The 12,951-nt window shown below is 49.7% G+C and overlaps 1 protein-coding gene across 1 annotated transcript; it reads left to right on the plus strand.

The window, feature by feature from the left end:
* The first annotated feature begins 622 nt into the window (after positions 1 to 622).
* Positions 623 to 3,148, plus strand: LOC144129689 (uncharacterized). The gene is made up of 2 exons (XM_077663789.1): positions 623 to 647; positions 1,180 to 3,148. Exons 1-2 carry the CDS (start codon positions 623 to 625, stop codon positions 2,490 to 2,492), a joined length of 1,338 nt encoding a protein of 445 aa, XP_077519915.1. The 3' UTR covers positions 2,493 to 3,148.
* The last annotated feature ends 9,803 nt before the right edge of the window (positions 3,149 to 12,951 follow it).

A 12,951-nucleotide genomic window follows, 5' to 3' on the forward strand; every position in this document is an offset into this window, starting at 1 on the left:
GGGCTACGCCGATAGAAGCTAGGCAATGAATGCTGTCAGCCAAGCGCGGGTATCTAATCGCGCAGAATGTGTTCTCGCGTTTGCAGTGGCCCAAGCGGCTGACAAAGGCAGTTTTGAGTCGCCGAATGGAACAATTGCAGTGCCACCTTGGCACTGCATTTAGTCTCGCTCTAACTTCGACTGTTCAAGATATACCTCTGAAGTATTCCATAGCCGATTAGACTATTACGACGACCACTTAACAGCTTTCCACCTCTCCCTATAAGCGCGCGACTTTTGGACTACGGCAGCACAGTGCGTAAGCCTCGAGGCTCAAGTGGTCTTCGGTTCCACGAGCTCGTGGCTCTCACACACCGGCGTCCAACATGGCGTTGACCGTCGAGCTGCATACAGTGAGCCCGTTCGCTCAGAGCTGTACACACTTCCGAAGCACTGTCATGAATCCTGTATAAGACGCCAACAGCTGGCTTGTTACTCTTCCCTTTTTTTTCACTTCTGACGGTGTTGTGTGGCCAACCTCCCTTTGCTTGGCTGTGTTTTCTATGAATTCGTTCATCGGAGCTGCACACGATGCTGTGTATAGGCAACGGGCATTCGCTAGGAGCCGCCCCGATCGCTTAGCATGCAGCGCCACCCAGCGAACGGAGGTACTGCAGGATCGCTCCTCCGTACGGTGCTCCGGCGCAGCCAGCTCGGCAGACTGAGTAGCATAGCGCTAACCGGAAGGCCCCGCAAGAGAAAGCGTGCGGACAATTGTTTCGACAGCACTGCATGTCCTACAGGATTAAATTCGGAGCTTTTTTGCGGGAGAAATTGAATATATCCCCGCTTTCTTGATTAGGGACACGTACGTCATGTGAAGGAGCTGAATTGTCAGGCGCCTCTGAAATGACAGCCAAATGCACGCCACCGACGATAAACGCGCCGCTGTACTTCCTCATAACAAATTCAGTGGGAAACTTTGTTGACCTAAGTGCGGTGAGGCGAAAAACTTAAGCGCGGTGTTAATTGCTGCTTGTGTCACTGATGTGTCGTTAAGATGTTGATTACCTACACAATTGTTTGTGAATCTTAAATGCTGGAGACACTGGGGGGCGTTTGGGAGGCATGCGTCTGATTCGACGCCTTTCCGCAAAAACTCTCCAGCATCCTAGACAACAACGTCACATGCGTTGGCAGGAAGTACCGTAGTCCTTCTACTTCCGGCAACCGTTCGGTGCCGACGCAGAATCATGAGCTTCGGCGGAGCGGCGATAGCGGAACTTGCTGGCCGCGGAAACAGGTTTGCTGCGGACGCAGATAAGGACTACGAGATTGTTCTGCCTACTCTGCCAACAGGACGTGTTGTGTTTAACACGGTGTTTCTGCACGGTGACGTGCGAGCGAGGCCCTACCGGGTGGAAGATTTTCGGGACGCCCTCGCCAACGCTGGTGCGCTCCCCGACGTCGTGGCGTTGGGGGCGTATCAGATAAATCATGTGTGGGCGGTGACGCTCAGCAGTGCTGAAGCCACGAAAAAGCTTGCTGCATTGAAGGAGCTACAAGTGAAAGGACGCCGGTGCATCATTTTCGACCCGGAGGATCAGCAGGTTAAGCTGCGCCTGCATTGGATGCTGCACGGTGTGGCTGACGAAGACATCAGGACTGCTTTCGCGGCGTTCGGAAACGTGACGGAGGTGACGCGGGAGCGTTGGCGCGTCCAAGGGATGAAGGAGAAAGGCTCAACCACCAGGACCGTGCTACTCAAGTTGAAGCCTGGAATGAAGGTGGATGATTTGCCACACCAGTTGCGAGTAGCCGGTGAGCTGGCCCTCGTGGTTGTGCCCGGGCGACCGATGCAGTGCTTGCGTTGTCACGGCACGGGCCACGTTCGCCGAGATTGCAAGGTTCCCAGGTGTTCCCAGTGCAGGCGCTATGGACACACGGACGCGGACTGCGCCCGTACCTACGCGTCGGCTACCGGTCTCGGAAAGGCGAACGACACCGTGGAACTCATGGACGTCGCCGAGGCGGAGGAAGCAGCGACTGGCACGGACGAGGCGGGCAAGCCGCCTTCGACGCTTGCCACGTGTGTGAGCTCCGAGGATAGCACCAAGGCGGCCGACGAACCAGCGAGCCAACCGCCGACGGTAGACTGCCCCCGCTTTGCTAACGAGACGTCAGGGAACGGGGCCAGCCCAACAGAGCCTGAGGACGTCGAGGCAAAAGAGCCGAGCGAGGACATCCACGAGAAGAGCGGCGCCCGTGCAACTAGCGTCACGTCCCCCGTCACCACACCGGCGAAGCGTCCCCACGACCAGACCAGCCCCGAAGGGGACAAGGTGGTAGCGCCCGGCGTCGAGGAACCCCCTGCAAAGACGGCTCAATCCCGGCGTCCGAAGTTACGGCCGCGCCCGAACCTCTCGGATGACAAGCGGGCCGGCGACAAGGTACTCCTCGATCAGGCCGATGTTCTTCCGCCGGATGATACCGGCGGCAACAGTGGCGTCTAGCCGCGCGCTAGACGTGGGAGGTAAGCGCCATGCTGTTGGGTGCTTCCTCTTGAGTTAAAATGGCTCCCGCGCCCGCCTTTAAAGTCGCTACGCTAAATGTCAGGGGCCTGGCGACCAAGAAAAAAACGTCAGGTGTATCGGCTTATTACGGAGCGCGAGATAGATGTATTGGCCGTGCAAGAGACGAAAGTGGACGGCAACAAAGGAACCGACAGCATGGTGCTGCGTTTCACGACTAGATTTTTTGCTGTCGTCAGTCATGCAGTGGGGACATCTGCTGGTTGCGTGCTCTTTGTAAAGAAGATCCCGGGACTAGAGGTGCAAGCATATTTTTCGTGTGTGTCTGGCCGGTGTATTGTCCTTGACTTTTCCCTGAATAGCATTGAGTGGCGCATTGTTGTCGTGTATGCACCGAATGGGGTAGAGGAAAGAGTTGCTTTTTTCCAAAGCCTCCTAGAACGCGTTTGCACGGAAAGGCAGCTCATCGTCTTAGGGGACTTCAATTGTGTCCTAAATGCTCGCGATAAGTCAAGCATCCGGGGGTTTCGAGACAGGAGCACTGAAGTATTGATCAGAATTATTGATAACGGAAACCTTGAAGATGTGGCTGAATGTCTTGAGGGTGCGCGGGCAGTGAAGTTCACCCATTTTCGGGGGTCAAGCCATGCACGGCTGGACCGCATTTATACATCAGTGGACCTTGCCCCTGAATGCAGCCAGTACGAAGTTGTGGGAATGTCCTCCTCAGACCACTGTTTAGTTGAGTGCTGCCTCGGAAGTGTCAAGCGAAGCAAGGCATTTTCATGGGAAATGTGGAAGCTAAACAACACGCTTCTTCGCGACGATATGTAATACCGAGCAGTAAAGGATGAAATAGGAAAAATAAACTCGTGCAAGAACCTGAAGATTGGCAACAGTGGGAGCTAAGCAAAGAATCTTTAAAGATCAAAGCAATAGAAAGGGCCACTTGTATCCGGTATAAGGAAAAACAAGACGAAGCTGAGTTAAGGGCACTACTGCAAACGTTGCTGAAGCAGGAATGCAAAGCGCCTGGGAAATGGATTGAAGATGTCAGGAAAACCAAGCAAAAGATAGAACTCATGGAAGAACGGCGTTATCGCGGAGCACTGGTGAGGGCGAGGGCGGAAGACACAGCTGCTGGCGAAGCGCCATCAAAACGTGCTCTCGGTTTAGAAAAAGCCCACGCTGAAAGTAATCACATCGATAAAATAGAATGGGGGGGTATCTTATCGGCAGACAATGACCACATCGAAGCAGCCTTTACACAATTCTACCAGAGGCTTTTTTCGTGGCATCCGGCAGACGCAGTTGCATTTAAGCATCAGTTTCTTGGTGCAATGCCACGGCTGGACGAAGAAAGGAAAAAGAAAATGGAACTAGAAATAACTGAAAACGAAGTAGGGCATGCGATAGATGAATTAAACCTCGGAAAATCACCAGGACCAGATGGATTCAGTGCGGCATTTTATAAAGAATTTAAGCATGAAATTGCCCCGGTGCTATGTACAATGTTTAACGAAGCCTATGGAATAAAGTTTTAGCCTCCGTCTTTTGGGACCTCCCATACGGTACTCATACCGAAAACTGATGATATAGAGAAATTAAAATCTGTTACCGCATATCGACCGATAGCACTCACTAATGTGGACTACAAAATTTTTATGAAGGTATTGGCGCGAAGACTACAGACAGTGATAAAGGAAATTGTTGGACCCCACCAGACATGTGGAATAAAAGAACGATCGATTTTTTCCAACATTCACAAAGCACGCAGTGTACTTGAAACCTGCGATGCAATTAATGGGCGGGTGGCCATGCTTCAGATTGATCTCGAAAAAGCTTTTGATTGTGTTTCTCATGAAATATTGTTTTCCGTTTTAGACCATGTGAATGTCGGTTCAGTTATCCGCGATGGTGTAGCCCTGGCGTATCGAAACTGCACGACAAGATTGATTGTTAACAAGTGCCTGGGGGCCCCCATTAGCGTGCAGCGTTCGGTGCGTCAGGGCTGCCCCCTCAGCCCTCTCTTATTTTGTATTTACATCGAAACACTGTGTAGGAAAATATTAGAAGACAATAGTATTAATGGCTTTAGGTTGCAAGCTGCTGAAGTTAAGCTGCTGGCGTATGCTGACGACGTTGCTGTATTCACGGTTGATCAGGAGAGCATAAGCGAAGCTGTCGGGTGTGTACGCGAGTTCAGCGAAGTCGCCGGTAGCGGGGTTAATTGGTCCAAATGCCTCGGACTCTGGCATGGATGGTGGCCATCCCACCCGGACCATTTCGCCAACGTACCGTGGGCGACGACCCCGGGCAAGTATTTGGGCGTTCCGCTCGATGCTTATCGCGAAAGCGAGCTGTATTGGAAACAGCAAACGAAAGAAGCACGTGATAGAGCTGAAAAATGGAAAGGCACCAATCTCTCCATTTTCGCCAGAGCTACAGTCTGCAACCTGTTTTTTATTAGCAAGCTCTGGTATGTGATGCAGGTTTTGCATTGCTCTCGGGTGAACATTGAGAAGTTACACCGGATTTTTGCCGTCTTTATATGGGCTTCCGAATGGGAACGTTGCAGCCGAACGAACCTGTTCCGGCGGGTAGAAGACGGGGGGTTGGGGCTAGGGCACCTCTTTTTAAGGCAGCTGGTGAACCGTTTTTTGTTTTTTCGCGACGTTTCAGACCCGTTCTTGCGCACCGTGTGCCAGGTGAGGCTGCGGCGATTGCTGCCAGAGTTTGTTGTTTCCACAGAAGAGCTCTCGGGTGGAATTTTTGGTTACTACAAAGATTGTAGCAAGTGTTAGGTTTCTTTCAAAGCGTTTTCCAGCGATTATTTGTATAAAACTAAAAGAAAAAAGTTGTACCATGATCTTTGTGATATTGTTTTCCCAGAGCCCATGTACAGGGCCTTGTACAGTGGAGGTCCGGGAGCTGATGTCTTAAAAAGGGTGAAGAAAATGCTGGTGCGACTAAGAGTACACACCTTTTTTTAAGTTACACTCCGGGACACTGCCAAATCAAAAGTTTTTGGAGGGAAAGGATTTCTTTTTACCGTGGAGATCTAACTGCTTAATTTGTAAACAGCCCGAAACAATACTGTTTTTTTGCATTGCTGGGGAGGGGTTTATTTTTGGGATGTGTTACAAAGGACAATAAAGAAAGAGGTACCACATGACGCGCAGGGAATTCGTTATTTAAGCACTGACAATGAGGATGGGGTACCATTTGATCTCATAATGCTCTTGAGCCTCCGCTGTATATGGCGCTCCAGAATGGCAGGCCATTATTGTGAAAAAGACGCACGACCTGCCCGAATTTATTTTAGGGAAAGAAGACTGCTTTCCGGCCATCCAGAAAGCCGCTGCGGAGCCTCCCGAGTGGCTCTCGAGGCTAGAGCCGCTCTGTATGCTTTGTGAATTTTAGTATGACGAAGCCAGACTCATGCTGGCTGACCACGACAGTGTCGTATGTACATAGCGTTTTGTGTGTTTTTCGTTGAGTGTTTTTTTTTGTTAAATGTTTTGGGCCAAAGCCAGGCAATAAAGAAAAAAAAAGCAGGAAGTACCATAGTCGTTAGCACGCTTGGCTGCGGAAGGGAAGGATGGTGGTTAGAATCCCGTGCACGAAGTTTTTTTGTTATCGAGTCGAGCGTAACGGACTGACGGACGGTATGACGTCACTTCCGTTGTCATGACTTCCGGTTGGCGATGTAAAGGACGGATGGACTCCGAACTGGAGTATGAGCCATTAAAGGCTTTCGCCTTAATAAACGCTTTCATTTTGCTTGCCTACAAATTTCTCTGCTTTTCGGCTGCTTTAGCACAGCCGCACGGCCGGCCAATACGATAACGCGTGGCATCCTTGGGCCGTGCTTACCCGCATTTTCCGTGGGGTCATATATAACTACCGTATTTAGCGTATTTGCCGCATGAGACTGCCAAAACTTCCTGCTGCCGACACCAAAATACTCCAGGTGTCCGACGGCTGTAGTGCGGTAAGCAAAAAAAAAAAATGTGAGCACGGTGAAGCTGTTGCTCTGTGTGCTGAAGACGCCAAGTTTCGGTCACGAATGAGCCAAGCACGAGCTTGGGGCGTTTCAGCTGGTATAAAACGGTACTGAAAGCAATCGGTGGTTTGCGGACATAAGGAGGACAGCAGTGAATTAATGGAGTAATTAATAATTAATATTCAGCTCAGATGAAAAGATCCTAAGTGATCAAACAGTTCATTCCATCTGATCCGCAGCGGTGGCTCAGTGGTTATGGCACTCGGCTGCTGGCCCGAAAGACGAGGGTTCGATCCCGGCCGCGGCGGTCGAATTTCGACGGAGGCGAAATTCTAGAGGCCCGTGTGCTGTGTGATGTCAGTGCACGTTACAGAACCCCAGGTGGTCGAAATTTCCGGAGCCCTTCACTACGGCGTCCCTCATAGCCTAACTCGCTTTGGGACGTTAAACCCCATAGCTCAATCAATCAATCAATCAATCAATCAGTTCATTCCAGCTGAAACTAGGTGACACTAGCTGAAAAAACTGCCCTTAAGCAATTTCACCGGTTCATATATTCTGCCCTGGAACAAGAAGGGTGACATGTCTCTGCAACCCTGTACCAATCCACTAGTAAAATCCTCTTTCAAGCAAGACGAAAGAAATTAATCGTTCCCGGCGTGATGAGGAAATCCCCTAAAGCTATTTTTATTTTCATAATTTATCCAGCCCGCGCCCAAACTTTCCCAATAGTTCATGTACCGGCGCATATGGCTGTGCCAAGGTACCAGCATCGATGGCGCGCCAATGAGTGTGAAAAGTTTCCCCTGTATCTTCTTAGCTCTCTACCGCCATGCACGCTAACACGCTTCTCTGTATACGATGATCACGAATTCGCATGCTCGATCCTGCGGCGTATAGTGCACTAAGATCACGACGTGGTGACCATGACGGGAAAAATGAGACGAGCATTTATTGCTGCCTGTGCTTGTTCAACTCACGTTAGAACAGTAAATGTTAGAACAGTTGTGTTAGACATCACAGTGGTCGTATTTCGATGCAGGTGAAATGCAAACCTCCTGCACCTCGGTCCCACGCCCCCCTCATCTCCTCTCCGCCTCCATTTTGGGATTTCTTTGAACGTCGAAGAGGGTCGAAAATAACCTGCAGCCATCTGCTACTACAGTTTGCTTCGACACGCAAACAAACAAAAAAACTACCGGGAGCACTTGAGTCTGCTTAAGTGTTATGAATGCGAAAGCATTGTGCACTGCTGCTGTTTCCGTTGGTGCGTTTGTGTAACGTTCGGGTTGGTGCAGCGCACTGTTTAAGCGATGCGCCACCGCACTGGCATGTAGCTGTTCTGGTGACAACCACCCTTAGGCATTGTGCGACCCATGTTACTATTCCCGAGCAACCTCTCGCACAGATGGCGCGACGCTCCTTCGAACTTACCCGAGCTTATCAGAGTTACTACCGAGTAACCGAGTTACCGAGTGTATTTGGGTAAGTGTCCATACTTTCTGTTAATTTTTTTCTGTTAACGCCACGCATGAGCCAAGTAATGCTTGCGCGTTAAAAAGCTAAACATTAACGTTCCAAGCTCTTCTTCGCCGTAAGGACACGCGGGTGCAGTGATCATGGCCTGAGTCTTTTTCACGTTGGCTACGAGGACAGACACATATTGGCAGCACAGTATACGCAACGGGCCCAACGGGCGAACGTAACTCCGGCGCTGGCAAGGGCGCCACTCGCGCCGAGGAGCGCAACTGGTGCAGGTTAGCACGTGTTAGCACAGCACATTTCAATGTTCGGCAGTGCTTATAACTATCGCAACATTGGAAATTTTCGTGTAACTTGTCATTTATGTGAGATCGTACCCCTAATATATCGAAATATACAATGCAGCGGAACACTTGCCCTATCAAATATTTTCTAAAAGGGGTCTATTTCCATGTTTCATCTAATGCACATATGGGCCTGAATTTACGATTTGTATGCTCTGTAAAAGCTTTTAAAGATGGAAATAAATTCTCCAATGTAGACTATGTTGAGTACAACTAACCAAAATTTTTTTTAGCACATATTGAGTATAGGCTCGACGTACATTGCATTCATGTTGGTTTCCAGTTGATTAAACAAGAGCTCATCAAGGCGTCAATTGAAGCTCAGAAATCAGATTTGTAAGGGATATGCTCTCGAGCGGGTCGCCGGGGCGTTTATACCCACCGCGATGGTGGCAAGCACATTTCGGTGAAGCCGGAATACAAACACGGCCATGAATAATGGGACTATACGGTGTACTTTGAACAACCCAGGCGATCGGAACTAATCCGGTGTACTGCAGTACGGTGAGCCTCATAGCATGGATGAATCCTCGAGATGTAATATACAGAATATCTTTTCTTAAGCGAATTCAAGTGAGTGGATGCGCTGGTTGGGTGCTAATGATTAATTGCTCCTTTGTCACAATCCATACTCTTTTTCATCACTCACAGGTATGGCTGGTTAAAAAAAAGTTACAGACGATCAATGCGCGCTTCATGCAGCGGAGTTTGCGTTAACATTAGTGTTAACATTAGTCAGTGCAGGTGGCGTGATGCAGTCCAGTCGTGGCGCATGGTCGTCACGCGTGGCCGTCACGGAGCTTACTATGCCACCACGAATATAACTAAGTTTACTGTGTCAACCTCGGCTATAAGAACACAAGTATACGCCACCTCGGATATAAAGAACCTTAGTATGCCACATCGGATAAAATGAACTTTGTGTGCGAACATATTCAAACGATTCACCGAGGATCACCTAAGAGTTCTTTTATAATATTTCGTTTTGTAGGTGCGAGCCAGCGGTATCTCAGTTCATTTTATTTCTCGTTCTCTCGTTGGTTTGCCCTGCTTTTCCAGCTGATACGCATATGAAAATGTCCGTTCTCGCAGAAATAGAGCTTCAATTGTTATAGTCAGCGCTTGTTAATTCGACCCCCTTCCTTTCCGCTGCTGTGAGGAACGCCATGGTTTCAAGATGATTACACACAAGCTCGACCAAATTTAGTTTTTGTGCCTCAGTGCTCACGAATGGGCTAACCCCGCCTGCATCTTGACGGATGGGTGGAAGGTAGAAGCGTCCCCTTTGAAACGGGGTGGTGGCAGTTGCCACCATGCTCGGCTTTTTTTCTTTGTTTTTGTTTAACTGTTATCTAAAATACTAAGATTCACCATTTTCTTAAAATACGTTTTCCTACACCTTTAGCTAAGGCGGAAAACAGACCTCTGTAGTTAGCCTTCCTGGACGTAAGCGGTGCATACAACAACGTGAACAGGGAACTCCTGTGGAACCTATTAAAACATTAAGTTATCGGTCATGACGTAATTGATTTTCTACAGAAGATATGCCGAGAAAATAAAGATAAAATTACATGGGAAGGAATTAAGAGCACAGTAACTGTCGAGGTAGACAAAGGATTAAGGCAAGGTTGTCCTCTATCACCGCTGCTGTTCATGCTTTATACGATAAGTATGGAAAGAAGGCTGCAAGGAAGCAGTCTTCCTTGCAGGTTACAACCTGTCGTACAGATTAGACGGAACGGTCGTAGAGCAAAGGCTACCGGGTTCAATGTATGCGGACGATATTGTACTGTCAGCAGATGGACAGGAAGATTTGCAAACTCTGGTGAGTTGCTGTGGAGGCGAATGAGACGCTCTGAGTTTCAGTTTTAGTGCAACTAAGTCAGGTGTGATGGTTTTCAACGGCACAACTGATCAGGTACTTGCAATACAAGACCATGAAATACCCCCAGTGGCCGAATACAAATATCTCGGGGTATGGGTAAACAACGGGCATATGTACACGGAAAAAGCACGAGCAGTCTCTCATAGCAAAAGGGCGAAGAGATGCCGGGATAATGAAACATAGGGCACTGTGGGGGTACGGCAGGTATGAAGTACTGAGAGGTATTTGGAAAGGAATAATGGTGCCGGGGCTTACTTTCGGGAATGTGGTTCTGTGTTTGAGGGCAGAAGTTCAGTCGAGATTAGAAGTAAATCAGAGAACTGTTGGAAGATTAGCACTGGGTGCCCACGGGGAAAACACAAATGAGGCAGTACAGGGGTTGTGGGCTGGGCATCTCTCGAAGCACGTTAAGCTGAGAGTACAGTACTATACGAAGAACGCCTGAGGAAATTGGACGATAACAGGTGGGCAGCGAAGCTGTTTAAATCCCTATACAGAAAGAGCGTTGACTCACATTGGCAGAAAAGAACTAGGAAACTAACCAGTAAGTATGTCGGACACGAGGACGGAGATAAGAGCACTAAACGACAGGTTAAAGACGCGGAAGGCAAAAATTGGATTAATCCAACGAAAAAGAAGCATAGTGCAGAACTATATGGATACTGGAAAAGGCAGATCAGGAAGGAAGCGTTGTATGGTACTCAAGAGGCAGTGCCCTACTCTTTGAAGCTAGGTCAGGGTGTCTTAGAACGCGCAGCTACAGAAAGAAATTTAATGAAGAAGATGGCACATGTGCTGTGTGTGGTAAATCTGTGGAAACAATTGAACACCTCATACTCGAATGTGATGGTATCCATCCCGATGTCGATGCAGGCGCAGTCACTCTTCCTGAGGTCCTAGGGGTTAGAGATAACAGTGGTCATGTAAATAAGTCTGCAGTAGAAATTAGCAGAAAGCGATTGGAAGATTGGTGGCTCAAAAGCAGGGAGGTGACATGATGGTGAAATGATCACCAGCAGCGCCCTCTAGGACCACAAATGTCCGGCCCTCGAGAACAACCTATTCTGCAGCAGCAATTGTCATTACGGTTTAGGCTCAGCAGGCTCACATTGTTACTATGGTCTGCGTGCGGACTGGGGCGTTTTGTTTGCGGCAGTTGCGGCGACAGCGCCGTTTACATCAAAGACTTGTAAAAAAACTCCCTTTGAAATCCCTCAGTGAGCTGGTGCCCGCTCGAGCAGCTATAGAGACACACTGCGTCTCCTAACTGGTGGCGCATGGAGTGCTGGTTCCACACGAGGGAGCGAGGCGCTGTTGTGGTCTGCAGACGGGGTGTCGCATGGCTGATTTGCATTTATTTAATATTCAACTACCACTACCGTGGAGCAACTGACCGCAGAATAGTCGCAAGGCTGACACTGTAAGTAGCTAGCATCAATATCAACTCAACTCTGTCGCATGACTGCGCAGCACGAATCGTTCCGCTCGGGTATACGGCGCCGCAGACGAGCCGTCCCCAGGCGACGCCCGCTTTGTAGGTCGTTGCAGCGCGTTTATGCGTGGCCACCTTGCTCGACAATCCTTGGTCGTTAAGGCTACGGCCTTACATAAGACCCCGTGCTTATATGCTCTCGCAAGCCCGCGGCCCGCACTGGAGAGAGGCTATGAAAGACCGAACTCTGCACAGCATGTGGCACGTGTGGCTTCTAGCTTCCAGTGCTTCTGCCGTGTGTGGGCGCATAATGAAGACTGGGGACGTTCTGTCTCGGCCCTCTTTCACGGGGGAGTGTCCGCTTACCCGACATTGGCTGACGGATCTAAATCGATCGGATGGCGGCCACTGCCTGCGCGCGCGCACTCAGCAGCAGGGGTCGATAATGGCGGCCGGAAAGCCCGCCTCCCATTTCGACAGTAGACTGGATGATCGGAAGTGCCGCAACGACGTGAGCTTTCCGTCTGGAAAACCATCTCAGAGGGAGGTCAAGCCGTGGTGGCTAGGACTTTGCCGTTTACAGGCCGAATAGTTATTCATATGCACTTAATTGAGTTCATCGCGACCTGAAGGGCTTTGGACATGACGCTCCCACAGGCAACCAATCGCAGAGCGAGCGCTGCCACACAGGCTTTCGTCGAGGCGGCGCCGCCAACACCTTGGCTCAAAGTGACTTGACTTGGTTCCGATTCCATATGCCCACAAATACAGACTAGTTTTAGTCACAGACAGATGGCGCCTTTTTTAAGGTGTTTTCCCTTCTCTTTCATTTTTCTCGCCTCACCCCGTTCCCCCCCGTGTAGGGTAGCAAACCGATTATTCTTCCGGTTAACCTCCCTGCCTTTCCTCCTCTGCTTCCTCCTCCTCCTCCACCGACAAAGCCGAGCGCCGGAGGAAGCTGGTAGGAGGAAATGGTAGGGTTTTAACGTATAGCTAAACCGAGTAGTCTTGCGAAAGCATGTGTTTAGCGTGATTGGCTCGTGATTTTGCTTTGCTTGGTCGTCGGCACGTCTGGCGACAGTGTTAGACTCAGGTTAAGCTCCGATCGAGGTTAAGCTGATCCGATCTGTTCGCTCCGCTGATAGAAGTTGATGTAGACGACGATGTGTAATGCACAGCGTGAGAATGTCTTGGAGTTTAACACGAGACGCGATCGGCTGCGGCGATCACGTGATCGGTGAACTGCCGGCTGTGCAGTGCACTAGAGACAATTGACCATTGTTTTATTCTGT

The sequence above is a fragment of the Amblyomma americanum genome, chromosome 4 (genome assembly GCF_052857255.1).
Source record: "Amblyomma americanum isolate KBUSLIRL-KWMA chromosome 4, ASM5285725v1, whole genome shotgun sequence".
NCBI classification, from domain to species: Eukaryota; Metazoa; Arthropoda; class Arachnida; order Ixodida; family Ixodidae; genus Amblyomma; species Amblyomma americanum.